The sequence below is a fragment of the Triturus cristatus genome, chromosome 9 (genome assembly GCF_964204655.1).
Source record: "Triturus cristatus chromosome 9, aTriCri1.1, whole genome shotgun sequence".
Lineage (NCBI taxonomy): Eukaryota > Metazoa > Chordata > Amphibia > Caudata > Salamandridae > Triturus > Triturus cristatus.
In genome coordinates, this window is record NC_140592.1 from 82232812 (window position 1) to 82254846 (window position 22035).

The 22035-nt window shown below is 48.4% G+C and overlaps 1 protein-coding gene across 2 annotated transcripts in view; it reads left to right on the forward strand.

The window, feature by feature from the left end:
* Positions 1 to 1323: 1323 nt before the first annotated feature.
* PLXND1 (plexin D1) overlaps positions 1324 to 22035 on the forward strand; it is a 316145-nt gene continuing 295433 nt past the window's right edge. The window contains exon 1 of one of the 2 annotated variants that reach the window (XM_085624462.1): positions 1324 to 4006. In XM_085624462.1, the coding sequence (XP_085480588.1) occupies positions 1478 to 4006 (2529 nt within the window). In that variant the 5' untranslated portion in view covers positions 1324 to 1477. The remainder of the gene's footprint in view (positions 4007 to 22035) is intronic. The other variant, XM_085624461.1, reaches the window with a different exon arrangement.

Consider the following 22035-nt stretch of genomic DNA (forward strand, 5'->3'; position numbering starts at 1 on the left):
TAACAGAATACATAAAAAATAATTCATGACATAATAGAGAACATTTGCATAAGAGAAGCCGAAGTTAGCACACGACATTACATTATACCAGAGAAAATGACAACATAGAATTAAATATTATTAAACGGGGCCCATACATTATGGCATAACACAGACAAAACAGAACACTCCAGACATAAAATAATGTTTAGAAAGACATAATATAGCGCTCTCTTTTGCGCACACTACTGCACATAAAAAGACATATACAACGGGCTGTCTGTGTCACCGAGGCATTATTTCCCACCTACAGGGGACATCGCAGCGTCTGTGTGCGCCATTCCAAGTCTGCCAGCCTGGCCGTGAACCCGTGCCACCCCCAAGCTGGCACACATTTGCACTTCAGCCCCAGCCCGCTGCCCTCACACTTGCAGAGCGGCGCCACCAGTTCACACTGGGCGAGCTGTCTAACCCCCCCTCAGACAGACACAAACTGAGGGGGGCGCGATGATGTCGCTAAAGACACACATATATATCACAAAAAACACATTACGCGCCAGAACACAGGAGCCGCCGTCCCCCTTGGGCGTGCTTGGATATCTTTATGTGCAGTTCATATGCGATTTATGGCTGGGGGTCCGGACCCCCAGCAGACCCCTAAACTTTGCCTCCCCTCGCTCACGGGAGCGTGGGGGCGCTTTCTGCCTGGGAAGACAGTGTGTCACACTTTCAATTAATTCAGTCTCACTGAGTTGTGACTTGTTTTCACTTTTAGTGAATTACAGAGAGTTAGTTGGCGATAAGAGCGGTAGCCAGACATTTTGGGTGGTGGGGAGGAGGAGGAGGGGGGGGGCAAAAGGGGGGTCAGTTCTTCGCTTGACTGCACAGCCAGACAGGCTGCAGATACTGCGCGAGCGCGTACTATTTCTGTAACAAAACAGGGTGCCGGCCCTGCATTCTTCATACAAAACATCAGAATAAAAAAAAAAAATCTCCACACAGAAGTGGCTTGTTAAGCGCGGGTCCCGCGTCTCCGCTTTTTGTTTCCTCGCGGCTGCTGAAATGAGTGCCCTCAGCGTTTGGAAACTATCTCTGTTTAATCATGTTCACATGACAAAGCTGAATGCGAAAAAAATGAGTAATGTGCGAGGGAAGAGGGCGCAGTGGGGCTGGAGGGGGGAGAGAGGGCGCTCCAGTCAGAGTGCGGAGTCTGGGGCTATCGGGGGCAGATAGCGCCCCCGCCGCCTCTGTCTGGAAATAGATACCGGGAGAGGGGTGGGAGGGCCGGGGGGAGGAAGCACAGCGAAAGGTGAAGAGTCGTTAACGAGAAAGCCCTGCTGATTTGAAACAAAAGAAACAGGACTTTCTTCTGGCGTCACTCGGAGCCGAGGCGTGTTCAGGAAACCGGGTCTTCCTCTCGGCTCGGAGCCGGGTGAAAACTGGGACCGCAGCCTCATGCACTTCCCAGAGCGCGCCGTGGAGTGGGCAGGGGGTGCCCATGGCTCGGCGGGAACTGAGCAGGCTGATGGGACTCAGAGGCATGGCTACTCGGGACAGAAATAGGAGGGTGGTGCTGGCTTCCTTGACACCTCGGGACAGAAGGATAGTGCGCACCTCGAAGGGTCCTCTGGAGAGAGGGCAGAGAAGGCATCTCACCCCCATGGATCCTCAGGAGAGAAGGAAACAGGTGTCACTCACCTCCATGGCTCTTCAAGAGAGAGGGGAGCAGGTGGCACTCAACTCCATGGTTCCTCGGGAGAGAAGGAAGCAGGTGGCACTCACCCCCATGGCTCCTCAGGAGAGAGGGGAGCATTTGGCACTCACCTCACAGGTGGCACTCACCTCCGTGGCTCCTCAGGAGGTAGGGGAGCATGTGGCACTCACCTCATCGGTGGCACTCACCTCCGTGGCTCCTCAGGAGAGAAGGAAGAATTTGGCACTCACCTCACAGGTGGCACTCACCTCCGTGGCTCCTCAGGAGATAGGGGAGCATGTGGCACTCACCTCATCGGTGGCACTCACCTCCGTGGCTCATCAGGAGAGAAGGAAGAATTTGGCACTCACCTCCGTGGCTCCTCAGGAGATAGGGGAGCATGTGGCACTCACCTCATCGGTGGCACTCACCTCCGTGGCTCCTCAGGAGAGAAGGAAGAATTTGGCACTCACCCCCATGGCTCCTCGGGAGAGAAGAAGGCATGTGTTGTTTACCTCCTTGGCTCCTCAGGTGAGAAAGCGGATAGTGCATGCCTTCAAAGCTCTTCAGAAGAGAAGGCGGACAGTGCTTACCACCAGAGCGCCTCAGAAGAGGAGGATCACACAGACCTCCATAGCTCCTCAGGAGAGGAGGATCACACAGACCTCCATAGCTCCTCAGGAGAGGAGGGTGGCACAGACCTTCATACCTCCTCAGGAGAGAAGGAGGGTGGCACAGACCTCTCTAGCACTTCAGAAGAGACTGGTGGCCCAGACCTTCATACCTCCTCAGGAGAGAAGGAGGGTGGCACAGACCTACCTAGCTCGTCAGAAGAGGAGGGTGGCCCAGACCTCCATTGCTCCTCAGGAGAATATGGCACGACATACCTCTATACCTCCTCAGGAGAGGAGGGTGGCACAGACCTTCATACCTTCTCAGGAGAGAAGGAGGGTTACACATCATTCCATAACTCATCAGGAGAGGAGGAGGGTGGCACAGACCTCCATAGCTCCCCAGGAGAGGAGGATGGGGCATACGTTCATTGCTCCTCAGGAGAGGAAGGTGCGACATACCTCCATCCCGCCTCAGGAGAGGAGGCGGCTGGCACATATCTCCATGGCTTCTCAGAAGAGTAGGCCCACGCTGCTCACCACACTGCTGCTGCTCTTGGCTGCTCATGGGAGTTTGGGGCTTGAGGTCTTCCAAAAGTTTGTGTCTCCCTTCCCAACCAACAACTTTGCCTTGGATGTGTCGGACCACAAGATCTACTTGGCCACTGTCAACCGGGTCTATCAACTACACAGCAACCTCAGCAAGGAACTGGAGGAGGTGACCGGTCCGAGGAGCGACAACCCACTCTGCCATGCCCCCCAGCTGCCGCTGACCACCTGCGAGCACCCCAAAGCCTTGATGGACAACTACAACAAGATCCTGCAGCTGGACCGGGCCCAGAGGGTGGTGGTGGTCTGCGGGTCTGTCTACCAAGGCTTCTGTGAGCTCAGGAAATTGGGGAACATCTCAGAGGCCGCCGTCAGCTTCCCACCACAAGACGGCGACCAGGTCACCGTCTTCCCCAGCATGCTGAACGTGGCTGCCAACCACCCCAATGCCTCCACGGTGGGGCTGGTGCTGCGGAACCCTGGTGGGGACACAAGGCTGCTGGTGGGTGCCACCTACACGGGCTATGGTAGCCCCTTCTTTCCCAAGAACCAGAGCATCGAAGACCACCGCTTCGAAAACACCCCAGAGATTGCCATCCGCTCTCTCAACGTGGAAGACCTGTCCAAGCTCTTCACCTTTGACATCAACCCTTCTGACGACAACATCTTCAAAATCAAACAAGGCGCTAAGGCCAAGAACAAGCTGAGCTTCCTTCAGGCCTTCCAGCACAAGGCCTACGTCTACCTGGCCATGAACAGCGACGCCAACCTGGGGGGCAAAGAGAGCAGCTCCAACAGCCTCCTGGCGCGCTTCTGCCTGGACAGCCGGAGGGACAGGAGCCCCCCATTCGAGACCAAGAAGCTGACGGAGTCCTACATCCAGCTGGGTCTACGCTGCGGCGCCAAGGGCGATGTCTACAACCGCCTTGTGTCCGTCTTCGACGCCGAGGCCGCCATGTTGGGCCCTGAGGCCCAGGGGCTCTTGTTTGGGGTCTTCGAGAAGGCGGACCGCCAGTCGGCCCTCTGTGTCTTCCGCTTCGCGGACATCGAAGAGAGCATCAGGAGGGCGCGGAGCCGCTGCTTCGAGGCGCCCAACGTGGAGGAGGTGACGGTGCTGGACAGCGTGGTGCAGGGCACCGGCCCCCACTGCCAGAAGATGAGCGTCAGTGTAAGTGTGAGTACGGGCCCCTCGCGAGGGGGGCATGGCGCTTTCTGGACCACTCCTGGGGATAGCCAGGACCGAACTGGCCGTAGTGGACACCAGGCTTTTCCCCGGTGGGCTGAAAGGGTGGGGGCTGGTATTGGGCCAGTGGGGGCCGTTTTTCCTACTGGGGGCCAGTGCTGCAGTAGTGCTGCAATATCGGCCCCTGTAACAAAAGCAGCAGCAGTGTTTCCCACCGGCACCCCCTCTCCCACATCACCCCCACCCCCTGCCGGGGGCCAGTCCTACTTAATTGCCAGGGCTGGTTTGTGTTCTCAGTCGGCCCTGGGGACAGCACCTTTATACCTGGCTCATCAGAGCTGTATGAGGGCGACCACCTCACTCCATGTCCTCGTGGACACTGTTTCCAGTTCTGAACTTTTCACCTACAAATCACTGCTACCGTATGTGTCAGTGAAATGAACTTAATGCAGTGCTTAATTTGACCCGGAGCTTTCCGGTGCTGAGCACCGGCACTTAATTGTTTTCCGGTGCTCGGCACCGGCACCTAATTGTCAACACCACACTTAGGGCAGTCTTCCACAAGGTGGCGCTGCTCATTCAATTTAGAGGGGAGAAGTATATGAGCTGTTTAGGGAAACAATATACATTAAAAAATTACTAATAACTGCCTCCCCAGACATTCGCTTTAGCTTTGGGGACCTGGAATAATCTGAACTGTCGCTTACATGCGAGAGAGATGATTAGTACGTGTTTTAGCAGCGATGACAAGGGTGATGGATGGTGCAAGCTGCAGTGGCCTCCTGATCAGAGCCCTGGCACTTAATATTTTACAAATTAAGCACTGACTTAATGGAAGCAGATCAAGACTACAACACCCAGAATGCATTATGTCGGCATGCAAAAGTGCAGGACTGGAAACAGTGTCTTTAGTGACATGGGTTCAGGTGGGTGCGGTAGGTTGTGCACCTGTTACCGATCCATGTGTAGAGTCTGCTGTCACTGCTGCAATTTACACCCCAAATACCCAGTGTTCTAACCTTCTCAGGAACATGAAGTGAGTACCATTGTGTCTTCCAAGACTAGAATCAAACTTAAGTGCTAGGAGAGACTGCTGCCTGTGGTGGGCGCTATGTAAAGGTTATTTTTATTGTTATATATCAAGGATGTTAAGGATGTAAATTAGGTCTGGCTAGAGACAGATATTGGGCTGGACCGGTATGTGTCATATATGTGTGAATGCAGTAACAGATGGCTGGAAGACCCCACATATCACCGAAATGTTCTTCCTTAGCAGCTAGTGTCACTGTTGCAAGACCCAGATTGCCATTGTGGAAGCATGTTTAACTTTATTCTGCTTCTAAACCAGCTTTGTGCAGTACATCCCACGGGGACAGATGGAGCATGTATCTAGATAATGTGAGGATAAGTTTCGGGGCGTTAACTACTCTGAGGGGGCGCCTGGATTTTATGTCCTCAACGAAGCGCTTTTCCCCAAGGCGATATGTACATACATGGAAAACACGTGGGAAATGTGCAGGTACTACGATCATGTAGCGCTTGCTTGGTACTGGAGTTCGTTAGTTTCGAGGCGCTCCCAGTTTTAGCCTGCAACGCATGCATCGGGGCCAGGTTTTAAGCGAATTTTTGTGGGTTCTCGTTTTGGTCGGGCATGTAATAATTGATTTAACAGGAGTGCTCTGTGTTTAAATGCGTTACATGTACATATAGTGCGGTTTCAGTAATAGTATGCTCATGTACGCCGTACTTGAAAAGTTATATTAAATTACATGATGATGTTCCCATAGCGCTCTAATAATATAAAAATACTTGGCGCTTAGAAGAGGTGTGCGGGTGGTCTGAGACTGGAAATAACGGAGCAGGAATATTTCTCATCTTTTGGGGACATGACGTGATGACTACGGGATGACGTGTTTTAGGCAGAGGCTGGGCGCGTGGACAGACCCGTAGAAACAACTTCATAAACTCAGTGCACCCTTCTCACAATAGCCGAGCTCAAATCTCTGAGACTGGGGTCTTGTGTGGTTGTTGCCGTAGCCGCCTCACACACCACAAACCTAATGCAAGGATGTGTTTTTATTGCCGATGTATTGCTGATCATTCTATCAGTCCGAGGCGGGTGACTCGCTGAGTTACAATTGTCGGAGATCGAAATGTAGCTGACAAGTGATATCTAACTCTCTGCAGCATGCGCTTAACCTGCTGAGCTGTTTAACTGAGTGGCTGCGGACTAGTGGCAACATTTTAGACAACAGACTGCGGGTCCTGATGTTTTAAAATCCCGGCTCTCCCAGTAGGCCATATTGCGTCATCCTGGCCAAACCATGTATCTCTCATGTCTAAGTTCCCATAAATACCAGAGTTAGAAGGGTGTGAAAAGTTGATTATATTAACAAATACCTTCTAGATCGAACTTTAAATAATTGGTCGTTTTTCACAGGTGTCACTGGTGCGGCATTACCTCACTGAGCACTGATGACGTAGAGCCCGGCAGACCCGCGGGCAGACACTCAAGTCAGTCATTGCTTGTCACTGGAAAACACCTTCTCAGGAAGGAGAAACAGCTCCGGCCTCTGGTGACCCGGGGTCTGGGAGGGGTGTGAGGAGTCATAGGGGACTCTGCAGCAGATAGCAAGAGCTGGGAAGGAATTGGGGAGGGAGACCCCAAGAATGGGACAGCAGACAGGAAAACACAGGTTTCGGGTCATTGGTTCGCCGGCTGCTTACTCTTAACCCCGCGCAACCTCCAGCTTTACACACACCCACACTACTACCTACCCCTTCCTCCCAGCCTCCCTTTCAGACCTCATTTGATTCATTCAGGGTTATTCCCGTGTTCTCTCTTGAGATATCCACAGTAGTCTCGCTCTGCTGATTGCTGTGTTTATATACCGTGCAGTATCCATCCAGGAATGTCTAGGCGCGTCACCAAGTTTGCAGCCATACTAATGGCGGCAGCAAACATGATGCGTGGTACAAGCATCCGAGGACATTGAACGGCTGAGCCCATCACACAGGATTCCTATCCGTAGTTCGGGGGTTACACGCAGATCGCTGCTGCGTGAGCATTATCCCACTGAGCTATCCCAGGGGCTCAGTGAAGGGGCAGGTTAGGGTCAAGTCAGGGGGCAGTTTATGTGGGTTACAGGCGAGTTTCAGACGTCCCAGAACACATCTACTCCGCTCTCCCGAGGCGTGGTGACGTTGCCTGGGACACCCCAGCCCCGGCTCGGTGTTCATGGGGCCCGGTGCCAAGAACACGCGTGCCCCACTCTTCCGCTGGCATGCTGCAGTTTGAGGCAGCCCGAGGTGGTCTAGTGCTTAGGGGTCTCCAGTACATATATACTCCAGGGTGCTGCCGTCTGAGACAGCAGAGAGATGGCCTAGTGCTCAGGGGGTCTCCAGTACACATGTACCCCACTCTTCTGAAGGGTACTGGTGAGTGAGACAGCCCAGGCCCGGCCAGGTGCTTAGGGGAAGCCCAGCACACATGTACCACACTCTTTCGAGGGGATGCTGGCCCGGCGCGCTGCGTGCTTGCCCCTAAGCCCCTATTGTGCACTGCTTGAAACACGCGCCCTTCAGTGGAAACACATGTGTTGGACCAATCGGAGGTGCCTGCTCGGGTTTCCTGCATGTACTCTTGGCTCTGCCTGCCTCAGACCCTGTTCCAGAGACCCCCCCCCCCCCCCATGGACGGGATCCTTTTATAAGACATGTGTAGGCTTTATCACACCAGTGGGACTTTAATCCGACTATACGAGCCTGTCTCTAATCAGCCCTGTGGGCAGTGAAAAGACGGGGTTCTGCGCCCCTCAATGGTAGTGTTTTCAGTAGCACTGTGAGGTTGGTACAGTGAGCCTCCGCTAGGGAGGTCTGTGGGCGCAGTGCTAGGACCAAGGCAGGGCACACGCGACCCGTTATCCTTCGAGGTAGAGAACTCGAAGCCTGTCCAAATGGGTAATAACACACACCCTGACATGTTCACCGGGGGCTGATGCTGTCCAGGAACTGCAGGCGCTTTAAGTGAATAGCGCCTACCTTTCAGTAACACGGAACCCACAATCCACATAGTCACAAAGCGCCTGGAGGTCAGCAGCGAGCGCTACTCGAGAAATCTAATCCGCCAGTCCCCGGCTTACTCATTGCCTCATGTGTTAACTCTTTCAGTCAGAGTGAATCGTTCACCCAATCTCTGAAAGGGCCACTCAGTTCACGGAATCCGGTTCAGCCGCGCCCCACTTATTCAGCCATTCAACCTTTTCACTTATGCAGACAGTCACTCCAGATTATTAACACACACCTTCACTCGCCCACATTCACTCACCGAGCGTCAGTCGCATGTTGTCGCAGCCAGTTATACTCCCGACTTTAATATGAGTTACCGACTCATATTAAAATATATTTTAGTGACCTGACTTGATTTTGAAGTTTATAGCTTGTTCATATGTTTTTTTTAATTGCATCTTGTTGTTGTGGCGCCTGGAAGCCGCACTCACGGCGCTAACTCTGTGCTGTGTGTGCTACAGTCACTGGGTCTGAAGCTGCCCTTAGGCGCTCTGGGCCACACTGAAACAAACTAATAAACATATACATGCGCGCGCGCACAGGTAGCATACATGATTCATATACACGCACGAGACATTAATTAACTCATAAATATATTGCTTTATAAACTCATATAGCCTCTAGCACACGTCATACATAGGTACAACCAGAAACGTATCATACACACATATACACTCACACACCGTTACCTACAGACACGCCCCATATATACACATTCACACATTGGCGCGCGCACACAGGCGTGGTAAACACATACACGGACTGGGACAGACGCACAGCAGTCCGCACGTTTGGCACAGGGTTGCTCCGCTAGGGACAGACGGACACAGACGTTCTGCTAAAATATTAGATTTCGTTTTTGGTCAGGAGACAGGTTCGCCTGCCCTCCATAAACCCCGGTCTGTCTTCGGAGACACAGACCGGCACTGGGGCTAGAAGTGTGTGGGTGTTACTTGTTGCCGGTCTGCTGCCACCTAGCGGTCTGAGGGCGGTGTGCAGCGTGAAGGGCACGGGTGAGGCACGTTGAGGCCATGCGGGGCTCTGCTCCTCACTTGTGTTTTTGTGTGTGCAGATTTATATAGCGCGAACTAGACCCGAAGGTATTGAGGCGCTTTACATGAGCACCACTTCCCTCACCCAAGGACACATTCATTTGGAGTTTGAAGTCTCCCACGGACTACGGGAGCACGAGGCTGTCCGCACCCACAACGAGCCCCGTGTGCGTGACACGCAGGGGCGTAGCTTAGTCAATAAGATTGAGGGGGGGGGGGGGGTGAGCTTTAGATTTCCCAAGTCAGCTGGGACATCTTGTTAAAATACATTATATGAGAAGCTGGGCATGGAGGGGGAGGGTGGGGGCTTAAGGGGCAGTGGTAAGAGAGAGGAGGGCGAATTGTTCGGGGCCCTTAAAACACATTTGTCATACTATTACTAATCAACATTCTTAAGGCCTTCAAGGACAGAGTGTGTATATGGTTGTGTCAAAGTGGACATTTAAAAATCCCAGGTGAACTCCGACATACATTTCATCATACCCAAAAGAAAGATCTGGTACCCAAATACAGAATACATTTTATAGGGGGTGTAACCCCCAAACACCCCCCTGAAGCCACACTCCCAAACTCTCCCACCCACAATGCCTGTCCTGTCCATACGTCTCACACCACCTCATCCTCTCAGTGTACCCCTAGAACTCCTCGCTCTGTGCACTATGCTCAGCTCCTCACACTCAAAACCCCAGTGCGTTTTATAAAGAACTGGTCAAGCTCAGATCCAGGGCCAGCTCTAGGGCGGTGCGACCGGTGCCACCGCACCGGGTGCAGTCTTTGCGTGGGGGCGTCTGTTTGCTTCTTTACATTGTTTTTAAAGCACATGCGGCCATGTTCTTGGCCTCCAGCAATTTTCAGCCAATAATAAAAATGTCAAGTTAACTCCAGTGATTAATGTTCTTCTTGGAGAGAGACCGCAGTTATGTCTAGTGGAAGTTTTGACTGCTGGAAGTTTTGATTCGTCATAAGGTAGTGCAGAGGGTTAATATGCCTGCTGCAGAAAATGTGTACTATGCAAACCACAAAGTGAATATACATAAAGAGGCCAGTTGCAGCCGCGGTCGGTAGTAGGAGTAACTGCAGGGCGGTGACGTGGGGAGGGGGAGGAGCAGGGTGGGGGTAGTAAACTATGGATTACGGAGGTTTACAGGTAAATTAACATATACATTAATAAAACGAATTTCGTTGCGTGCACAGCATCACATTTGGGGATGCAGTGCACGCAACTAAATTCGTTTTATTAATTTATATGTTAATTTACCTGTAAACCTCCGTAATCCATAGCTTACTACACCCCACCCTGCCCCTCCCCACGTCACCGCCCTGCAGTTAGTCCTACTACCGATCACGGCTGGCCAGTGGGTTACTGCTTTAGTCAGACACGTCCTTTTGGTACTTGCCGTTTACAAGTTAAACTCCTAATGTAAAGCAGTGAGCTACTAACTGTCATCAAAGAACTGAAATGCAGACTTCAAGCACAGATTAGAGCGTATTGATTTTTTCCCCAGACTTTCATTATCCTAATGTTTCACAAAGGGTTCATTTGGGTGGAAATAATTTCTGATTATTAAAAAGAACCCCCGACCATGGTGTTACGTTTCAAATTCTGAGTTTGTGCTTCTCCAGACCAAGCCCCCCTAAACTATGCTCCCTACCAGTATGGATGACATTTAAATCCTACCCCTTGTAGTCCTCAATCTTATGTAACGTTTCCTATACATTGATTTACACACATATGATTGATTGTCTCTGTAATGTGTGTGCAATGTAAAGTGCTCTGACACCCTTCATTTCTATGAGTGACGCTATAAAACTAATTAAATGCATCTGAGAGAGAGTGGTTATGGAGACAGTTAAAGGGTGGTAGTGCGGGAATCCATTGCGGAGGTGATCATTGGGGAGGGGCGCCAAAAATCATTGTCGCACAGGGCGCCAACAGTGCTAAAGCCGGCCCTGCTCAGATCAGTCTCTCAGGTGCGGGGGAGTAATTCACAGATAACTTTTTTATTGTAGCGGGAGCATCCGACGCACAAGGGGCTGTTCCTAGAACAGTGTGGTGCCAGGGTTCGGCTATGATCCAGTTTTTGTACTAACATTACATATTTATAATTTGAAACTGTGGTCAACTTACCCACATCACCTCGCTGGCCTCAATCAGTTGCAGATAATATTGATATACACGTGTCACATGGTGATCGCCCATTTTTTTATGTGCCCTGCTGGAATATCGAGATGGAAATCTCGATGGCACAAAATGTAGTGACCGGAATATTGAGGCTGAAATGTTAAAAGGAAAGTAAGTAGAGATTTTCTATCCTTAACTCCACATCTATGTACCTTGACGAAATATATGTCTTCAAGGTAGGTAGACGCAGAGTTAGGATTAGATAATCTATACTTCCTCTATGTGTACTTACCTTTCGATAATTGGCCCCTGTAAATTCTGTCCACAATATTCTGATACCACGATATTCCCCTCCTGGTCATTCCGTAGTGCAGTCCGCTTTTATGGGCCGGCTCGACGGCGCAGCGGTTGCCAGACAATTATGTGAAAATCACCAGGAGAAGGGCTTTGACTCCGCCCACATGTTGGGAGCCAGGACTACATACTTTGACTGGGCAGAAGTTGTCTGTTACCTGAAAAAAAGTGTGTGCCCTTCACACAATTGGGATCATTTTGTTTATTTATCCAGCTGCCTGAGCTTGAACATTCAGGGGCACACACATGCCATATAACTAGATCATTTGTGCCATTCTTCTCTGGCAGCAGCTGCACAGAAGCGGGCAGTCATTAACGTGAAAGTGTTTTTAGATCTGGCTTGACAGTGCATTCATAAGCCAAACCTCCTGGCATTGAAAAGGCTTGTTTTGGGATTGTCTTGTATGGCTGACGTTCAAGGGAGCATCTGATTGGCTAAGGGCAGCACAGGGAGAGGTGTGCGGTTCCATAGTGTCTCCCTTGTAAACCCTGCATTTGCTGCACTTATATTTTATCAAGCGCTGCATGGTTTATGCATTTCAACAAAACATGTTTCTAGCTCATTGAATTAATGTTACTTGGAACACCGCCTATGTCTTCCAGTGCAGATCCCCACAATTTGCTGATGTTAACCGGTCAACTTTCACGTGCTGCCCGCCGTAGGCAGGCTCCAAAGAGCTCAGAAGTTCACCCAGATGGTGTTAGCATCCTTAATGGGTAGAACAGAGGAAATGCTTTTGTCTGCCCACTTGATGCCAGTTCATGTTTTCATGAGACAGTTCTCCAAGGAGCAGCTGTCTCAAGAGGGTGCTCAGCATTTAAAGAGTTCCAAACTTTTTGCCTGTCTTTTTCGGGTCTGATGACTTGAATTTTCAAGTGCCCCTTGGCCATACGCAATGTCCACTACGGTTCTGAACTGACTGGATCTACTCCATATGTAACTCACGCAACTGCTACTGATAGATAGATAAAAATCTTTATTTGGTTTTTCAGACAGAAAGAACCATAAAAGCACAATGACAGATGAGAAATAATGCACAAAAGAAAAACGTGATGTACAGAGATAAAATACCCAAGTGTTAAAATATGTATTAAGAACAACAGACACAATTAAACATATATCATAATAGCAGCAATTTTAGACAGTTAACTCGCCCTGCTGTTTCTGAGTTTTAAGGCAGTTTTTAGAAAACCAGTCAAAAATAATGTATTTTCGGGGTTTAACATTTGTAAATAACAAAGGGCTGGTCTAACCTGGGTAAAATTCTGTTTTTTTAAAAGGGGCTTTAGATAGAACCTCCGGGGTAAATCGTAAAAGGGACAAATAAATTAAAAGTGCACCAAATCCTGCGGAGACTCATTGTCGCAGCCGCAGTTTGGTAACACTTGACCATGATGACAACCCCTTGGAACAGTTAAAAGAAGATGAAAATAGTCCAGCCAGAACCTAATTAACAGGTATCGCTCAAAGCCCGACAAGGGCCATGATAAATAAGGCTCCATTAAAAGTGTAGTTTTCAACATGGCGTGTTTTCGAACACTCGGTTTGTTTAATTCCACCTCTTCACGATTCATTTGTCGTGATAAGAAAAAGGTTTTCCTCACAAACTCTACATCAGCAAGTTTAATCAACTCAGGATTAAAAAAAGTTTTGAGCGCCCCATAACAGAAAAGCAGTCTTTCAGATATTTTAGCCAAGGGATTTTAAGCATATTATCCATAGATATTGCTTCCCTTAGGAGTAGGTGATTTAAAATCAGATCTTTATTTAGCCAACATTTTAACCAAAAAGTTAGTGGCCGTAGTGCTAGAATGTCACTAATAAAAGGTGTACCAGTTTCTTCATGCACTATTTGGTTGGGAGTCCCCTTTGGAACCCCCAACAATTGTTTCAGGAAGATATTTTCTGCCACCACGATATCATTAACTACCGCGTACCCCCAAAGTTCACTGCCGTAACTCCCTATTGCCACACTCTTTGCCTGGTAGATCTTTAATAGTGCAGCAATAGGTCGAATACCCATTTTCCTGGCAAAATTCAATATTGCAGCGTTAACCCGAGTTATCTCCCCCCTTTTCCTTTGGAGTAGTGGACCCCATTTCAACTGGTCATCGAACAACACTCCCAAATAAGAGAATGTTCTCGTTGTGGGGACCTTCTCCTCATTAACCCTAAATAAATACGGTTTCTTAGGGCGCTGCCCCACCTGCATTATAAAAGATTTAGTGTTGTTAATCGATAGGTCATGAGCTTCCATGAAACTATGAAAAGCGTTTAATAGGGTTTGGAGACCTCTTGCGGTCCTAGCCAAGAGGACGGCGTCGTCTGCATATAATAATACAGGCAAACCCTTGCGGCCGACATAGGGGTAATCGGCACCAGTATTTAATAAAAACTCCTCCAAATTATTAATATATCAATTAAAGAGAAAGGGGGCCAAAATGCAGCCCTGCCTAACACCCTTATGAACACTAAAATCCCTCGACACCCTTAGATCCTGTGAATACCTCACATTGGCCTTGGTATCCTGATGCAGGTCCCTCAGATGGTTAACCAAATTAGGCTCCACCCCCATGGCGCCCATGGCCTCCCAGAGCTTCCCCCGGTTGACACAGTCAAACGCGGAGGAAAGGTCCATGAACGCCATGTGGATGGTGCCTTGCCGAGCCATGGTATATTTCCCTAGGACCATATACAGGTTAAGGCATTGCGCTATTGTTGAGTGGCCAGGCCGAAACCCATATTGGATTCTGGAGATGATCCCGTGCTCATTGGCCCAGGCTGTTAACCTGTTCAGGATTACTCCACCCACTACCTTGACCACAGAGTCGATAAGCGAGATCGGCCTGTAACAGGTAGTTCTATTACGGTCACCTTTCTTAAATACTGGCACTATCGTAGATGTCCCCCAAGACCTGGGGCAGCCATGTTCTGCAGCTGCGTTAAACACAGCAGTAAGAACGGGCGCCCAAAGAGATACTTTGGATTTGAATAAATCCGGGGCCATACCATCTGGGCCAGGTGCTTTGTTACTTGTTAACCCCATAATACCCTTCGCAACCTCGCTAATTGTAAAAAGTGGTAGAGTTACACTTTGATCACCTCTGTCTACCTCTATCTGAGGAATATTGCTGTTGAAGATGAAACTAAAGTGGGATACCCACTCATCTTCAGTGATATTGGTGCCAACTGAATTGTCCCCCACCATATCAAACACGGGTTTGTTGATAATACCCCAGAATCTTTCTCTGTTACAAAGGGTATTGGGGTCCAACAGATCTTGCCAAATGTTGTCCTTTATTTCTGCCTTGCGCTTTGCCAAGGCCTTTTTATAGGACAGGCGTAACGACCTGATCAATGTGGGATCCCTGGGGCTAATCTTCAAAGCCACCTTTAGCTCTCGACCAACTTTTGAACAGGAATGGTCAAACCATTTGGGGTCCCTGAAAAGGAGAGTCCGACGTTGGTACAGTTAACATTTCACCTGCTAAGAGAATGCTAAGAGAATATCTGGGGGAAGGGATACAGAAGACACACATAATGATAACTCGGGGGCACAGGTTTTATGGATCTTATCATATAGTTGATCCGAATTCACCTTAGACCATTTTAGGCGACGCCTTCCATCCGTGCATTTCAGGACACCACAGGTTGGCGTCTTTTCCCGTAAGTTTAAGAGGTTGCCAACCATTGAAATACATACAGGGTTATGATCACTATATGCGTTTTCCTGGATTTTAAAGCCTGAAATAATTGATTGTAGGCCGTTGGAGAGAAGGATATGATCAATAAAAAAAAAAACGAATGTCCTTTAAATGTGGGAACAGGCTGATAAGACAAACATCAACCAAAGACATAGCTGAAATTAAATCAAATTCATTTAATAATTGGTTCAGCATGTCTCCCCGGCCAGAGTGTTCAAAGTGAAGACCCCCCCATCCTATGGCAACCTTAAGTTCCCATTGCAGTATTCATAGGGTTCCCACAAGGGTGCACATTGAAGTCCCCCATAATGAGGATCTGGTGGAACAGACTTTCACAATGATTCCGAATGAAATCACCCAGTTCAGCAATCCTACATTCCCCTCTTGGCCTTACAGCATTGTAAAAGTTAATCAGGGTCACCGTTTTATTCCCTCTTTTTATTGTCACTGCTTGAATGTCAGTGTTGTTGGTAGTTATTATTTTAACAACACAGAACAAGGCTAGGTCAATGTACAAGGCCAAACCCCCTTTTGCTCTGCCGCTACGTGACGGTTCAGCCGGCACAAAAAAACATTTATAGCCTTCTAAGAATATATCACTCTCTACCAGCCATGTCTCTTGCAAGCAGATCACCGGGAATGATCTTATAAATCCTACCCATTCTGGATCTTTAATCTTACCCGCCAGCCCAGCAATATTCCAGGAAATAACGTTATAGGCTAATTCCTTACTTGCAGCTGAGTTAAGCACTCGGGCTGTGGTCATATTCCCTAATGAATCGGCATTGTTACCTGCGATGGCGACCCTCGTCAGCGATAAGGGGGCACAAGATGTTTGTCTGCTACATGACTCAGTGGTTACCTTGTGGTCTATAGTGCTTCCACTTTCTAATGCCCCGTAAATTTCATCCCTGGATTGGAGGAGTCAATCAACCATTTCTAGACTACTATACCTATTTAGTGTGTGGGATTGACTAGGTGTATGCGATTTCACATACCGACCCCCGACCGCTACTGTCTATCGTATACTTCTTGTGTTTATCCTATATGTAACTTGTACTTTACCAACTATGTAAAGCACTCTGATACACTCGGGTCGAGTTTGCGCGATATAAAACTCTATAAATAAATAAAATAAATGTTTCTTGACGTAAAGGAGAGCTTGCAGAGCCCCACGGTGTGAGAAGAGGACGAACCTGTCGTTGTGCTCCAGAACAAACCTTTGAGAACATGCCTAGCATGAGCTGTTAAAAAAACACAACTTTTGTTAAAATATGCAAATAAATTTAGGTTGGGGCTCTGCTGAGTGAAAACATTGTGTATTCTTATACAAATTATTTTAGATGGAGAGCAATAAGAGTTGATAAAATCTCGTGCATGTTCTTCCATGCAAGACAAACACCATTCATTGCAGGTAAATAGCAATTTGAAAACCATCTAGTAAAGGCGATAGTGCTCTTTCTTAAGAAACATCTAGATGTTCTAAATCCTTTAGATACATTTGGAATCATAAGCTATTTGTTAGAATGTTAAAATGAATAACACGTGCCAGTTAATTTTCCTTTAATTGCATATCTTACCACATCACTTATCTTTTGCTGCCACATAATTCATTCATATCAGCGGCATCGTTTGATCTTGTCATGCCGCTTAATTTCAGCCTGACTGATTGAAATAATAAAACAGAAGCACAAGGGCAGATACTGCACTGGGATTAGATTATAACTTGCTGCCACTTCAGTTTTTGCATGCTGGATTTCATTCAAACATTGGTTCTTGGTTCCAGTTCAAAGTCTCAATGAAAGTCTAAGCCAAAGGAATTATTAGAAATAGGTGTATTGTTCACTTACATCGAATCAGATACGTATATTTCGGGATGCTTGGTTTATTAATAAACCAAACACAAGACAAAACGTCACATCACATTTAATTTCATCAGAAGACAACTGAAAACAAATAAAACCCCTGTTAAATACACAGATCATTTGGTAACTATTTATGTTGCTGCAAATTCCCACTTGAAATCACTCCATGATTTCCTCATCTTATACTCAACCTTTTTCCAGTTAGAAGGAGCTCATAAGATGTTAGAAGGACTTGCCTGGGCTCTAGATTTCCAGTAAGTGCTTGAGTCCTTCTCATATCCAACCAAATAATCAATAGTATTGGTCTCTACTTCGTAGAAAATTGGTGAGATCCCGATCACCACGAAATTTAACTCTCATCAATTTGCCGTCTGAGATCCCCAGTTTTTTTTTAACTGTCACACACCTCTTAATTTCTAGAAGAATCATATCGTGTCCTTAGTTGATGTGGAACAGGCGTCTCCAACGAGTAGCTCGTGAACTCCTGGTAGCTGTCCAGCTACCTGTAAGTAGCTCTACGGTGTGCAGCCCAGCCCATGAAATTAGAAGGTTTTACTTGTTGAATTAATACACGTAGACCAAAACTTAAAAGCGTGATTTCAAGATGAAAACTCATACTCAACTCATAACCTGATGCTTGGAAAAAAAATGGTTAGAATTCCAAAATAGATTTGATATTTGAGTAATAAATCTTGTTGCGGGGGGGGGGTATGACTCTCTTTATTACCTTGGTGCCAGGGGCATTGCACCTATGGCCGTCACGTTGAAGGATCCCAAATTGGTGAAGCCTTTATACATTGCTATTGACACCCCTGCCTGATGCACTGAAGGCATCTCTGCTAATATTCTTGCTTACGGTGCAGCCCTGATCCTGTCTGACGTGGTCCCTATACCAGCACTGACATCAGTAGCTCGGGATGATTTTCATTGAACATAAGTAGCTCTTATTACAGAAAACATTGGAGACCCCTGATGGAGAATATTCACTTTATTGACTCTTATTCTGCTACCATTGTCAGTTTAAGGACTCTCGCTGTTTAAGTTCCTGTTGGATTCTAGTTCATCATTTAAAGCATCGCTTGGAGCTGGTGATGCTGAGAAGCTTTGCTTCTTTCAAGCAGCGTTGCTTAAAGTTCGCAGTGTCTGAAAACTGAAAACAGCTTAAGTGAGAGGATCTGATGACTATACATTGGCAGAGGTCTGAGTGGGGCAAGGTATTTAATCAGTGTGGGCCACTGAGTGGCAGTCTTTGATTGAGACGCATTGGCAGAGCTGTGTGTACGTCAGTCATGGAACAGCATTGGGTGCTTCAGCTCTGCACAGATGTGGATGGGATGAGATGTTTGTGCGTCTCAATTCCAAACTAGCATGGAAAGTCACATGTCAGGATTTGGGTGAGCGGCACTGGCGTAACTTTATTAGAGTTCCATAATAACATACCATAAAGTGCCACTCACTGGACAGATGCGCGTTCGCAGAACTATTTGTGGGTCACAGTGCTGGAACTCTAGAAACACCTCACCATCACCTCTGTGCAGATGTGCGTTGGCAGCAGTGCTTAATTTGAGCCGGTGGTTGCAGGTCAGGCCCACTTATTTGTAATCATCAGACAGAAGAGCCAGACTGTCCGAAAAGGGGGAAAAAGAGAATGATGGAAAATCGGCGACGAAGGGAGAAAGCAGAGATGAAATATAACTTGTAAGAGTGAAATAACAGGGCAGGGAGTGTGGCGGTGGGTGAAAGGGGGTAGAATCAAGACTAGACAACCGTGGTGTTCAGAAAAACCAACAATCCCAGGCGCTGGCCGAGGGCTACTGAGTCAAACTTGGGTATCAGCACCTATCATTTAACAAAAGAAGCGCTGAATGGCGCAGCTGTGTGTAGGCCCAAACCCTGGAATATCATAAAGAGCATATACCTTTGACAGATGTGCATTGGCAGAGCCGAATAGAGGTTCCAATACTTGAATACCACAAGGCGTTACAGTTCATGACAGAGGTGCATTGGCAGAGCCGCACATAGGTCAGAATACTGGAACAACGTAAAACATACACATTTGTACATATGTGAATTAGAAACTCTGTATGTGGGTCCCAAAACTGGAATAGTTCAAGGTAACCCAGCATAGGGCAGATGTACATTGGTGGGCCCTTATGTGGCCCCCTTCATTGGAATGCAACCAAGGCCACAAGTCTGGGCAGAGATGCATTGTGGGCCTCTTTCAGGGTAGCAGGGTTGGGGTGAGAGTCATGCATCATTGGCATCACTTTACACGCGCCCCTAGTTCTGGCATAATATACAATTGTTGCGTTATGTCGATTCGTAGCGCACCCTAATCACTGGGAGGGTATCCAGGCGCTTGAGCAGGTGCGTAGGTGTCTGGTCTCAGGAGAGTTCTTCAAAGAGCTCTAGACAGAGGTGTGTTGACAGTGCTGTTTGCGGGACAAATTCTTGGACATTTCGGGGCGCTATGTTATGTTGAATCTTTTAATGCACAGTTATCATCTAAAAGGTTTCTTGGCGCTGTGGCAGACCTTAACAATGAGGAGCAATGCTCCGCCTTACCTGAGAAGCAGGGCGGTGTCCAGGGAGGGGCTCATCAGTGAGGCCCCCACCCCCTCTGGACTGTGGAGGTGCACTCCACCCTAGGAGAGCTTGCAGCCCCGCCCTCCGCTTCTAGCAGTACAATACCATTAGGTATCACAGCTGATGGTAGCGGTCCATTGGAAGAGAGGCACGTGACCCTGATCCTGGACCGCCATTGGGTTTTCACGGGTGAGGCCTACCCTCACCAGTGTGGCACTCGGGCAGAGGGGCAAGTGAGTCTCAGTACTAACCTAGTACCGGCTTCCTAAAACCGTGAGTCACTGGTCAATTACGGAGTGAAGAAGAGTAAGGGCACTGATAGAGTGGCACGTGAGTCCAGGGCCGGCTTTAGCGCTGGTGGCGCCCGGTGCGACAAGCATTTTTGGTGCCCCCACACCCGCCTCCACGGATTCTCGCACTACCACTGGGCATAAGTGCTCCTTATCTCTCCAATCATAAGTTATTGTTAAACACAGCGCCCCCACTGAGGTCGTCGACCCCTCCACAGGTCAGCGCCCAGTGCGGCCGAACCAGCCGCACTGCCCTAAAGCCGGCCCTGTGTGAGTCCCAGTACTAGGCTAGTATTGAGTTCCAAGGACCCGTGTTACTGGTCTATAATGAGGTGCAGGAAGAGTGAGGTACACTGAGAGAGCAGAACGTGAGTCCCATTACTGGCCTAGCACTGAGTTCCAAGAATGGCGTATTACTGGTCAATAGCAGGGTGAAGAAGAGTGGGGGTCACTGAATGAGTGGCCCGTCAGTCACAATACTAGGCTAGCACTGAGCTCCAAGGGCCGCGTGTTACTGGTCAATAATGGATTGAAGAAGAGTGAGGGGCACTCGGGGCTTAAAGTGTGCCGGGTCCTGCCGTGCTCAGCACCGGCAGTTCTTGAAAGCAGGTGCCGCGATGGGTCCCTAGCGGGCTCTCCATTTTTACCTTCAGGGTGGGAAAAACAAAAGCTTAACTTTGCAACATTACAAGCCGTCACTGCTTTTAATGTAACTTCAAAGAGACTCAGCTTTATATACGGCAAACCAGTCAGTTACACAAGGACATGTTCATGTTTTGAATCAGAGGATGTTGAGCCGACGTGAGGCTCGAACCTGTTTGCTCAGTTCGAAAGTCGGCAGCTCTAGCTTTAGCCACAACCTCGCCCACAAGAACGGAAGCATTTTCAATATTATATACAACGAAATAATAGTTGTTGCTTATTTACAGCCATTGACAAAGCCAGTAGGCCTGGCTTGTTGTAGGTATTTATTTATTTTATTTATTTAAGCTTGTACCGCGCACAGCTACCCACAATGGGTTTCCCGGCGCCAGGGATAGACTGTAGAAGAAAAGAGAATGTCACCTTGACTTAAGGCCTCTGCCGACTATTGGTCACGCTTAGTAAAGAGCAGGGTCTTCAAAGCCTTACGGAAGCGGAGCAAGTTGGTCTCAGATTTTAATGCCAATGGGAGGGAGTTCCAGTATTTAGGACCAAGAGTGGAAAAGGAGCGGCCTCCCATTTTTGCCAGCTTCCATCTTGGTACTGTGAAATTGCCAATGTCCGATGACCTTAATGAGCGCAGGGGTCTATAGGGTTTTACCAGCCCCTGAACATATACTGGGGCGCTACCCTGCTTAGCCTTGAACATATAGCAGAGTGCCTTGAAATTAACGCGTTCTGGGATGCTCAACCAATGGAGGTCACGCAAAGCGGCAGTGGCTGAGGTGCGTCTGGGGACATTCATTAGCAGGCGCGCGGCCGCATTTTGCACCACCTGCAGCACATGTATAGTAGCTTTATCTGCGCCCAAATAGAGAATGTTGCCATAGTCCAGGCGTGATGTTACAAGTGCCTGGACTACAGTTCTGCGAGAGGAGAGGGGGAGCATCCACAAAATCTTGTGAAGCCATCGCAAGGTTGAAAAGCAGATGGCTGAGACCTTAGTAGCCTGTTGTCTCATAGTTAGCCTGTCGTCAATAATGACGCCCAGGTTGCGAACTGCAGTAGATGGTGTAGGCGCATTTCCCAGTTCGATGGGCCAATGGCGAGGACCCCAAAGATGTTTGTTCTGTCCCAGAATGACCACCTCGGTCTTCTCCCCATTCAGTTTGAGACAATTTCTCCGCATCCAGTCGGCCACAAGAGTGAGGCCCGACTTGAGTGCGGAGATGTTGTTTACATCTCTCCCTGACAAGGAGAAGACAATCTGGGTGTCATCTGCGTAGGAAAACAGGGTTAGCCCAGCTTGTTCGACTATGGTTGCCAAGGGTTTAAC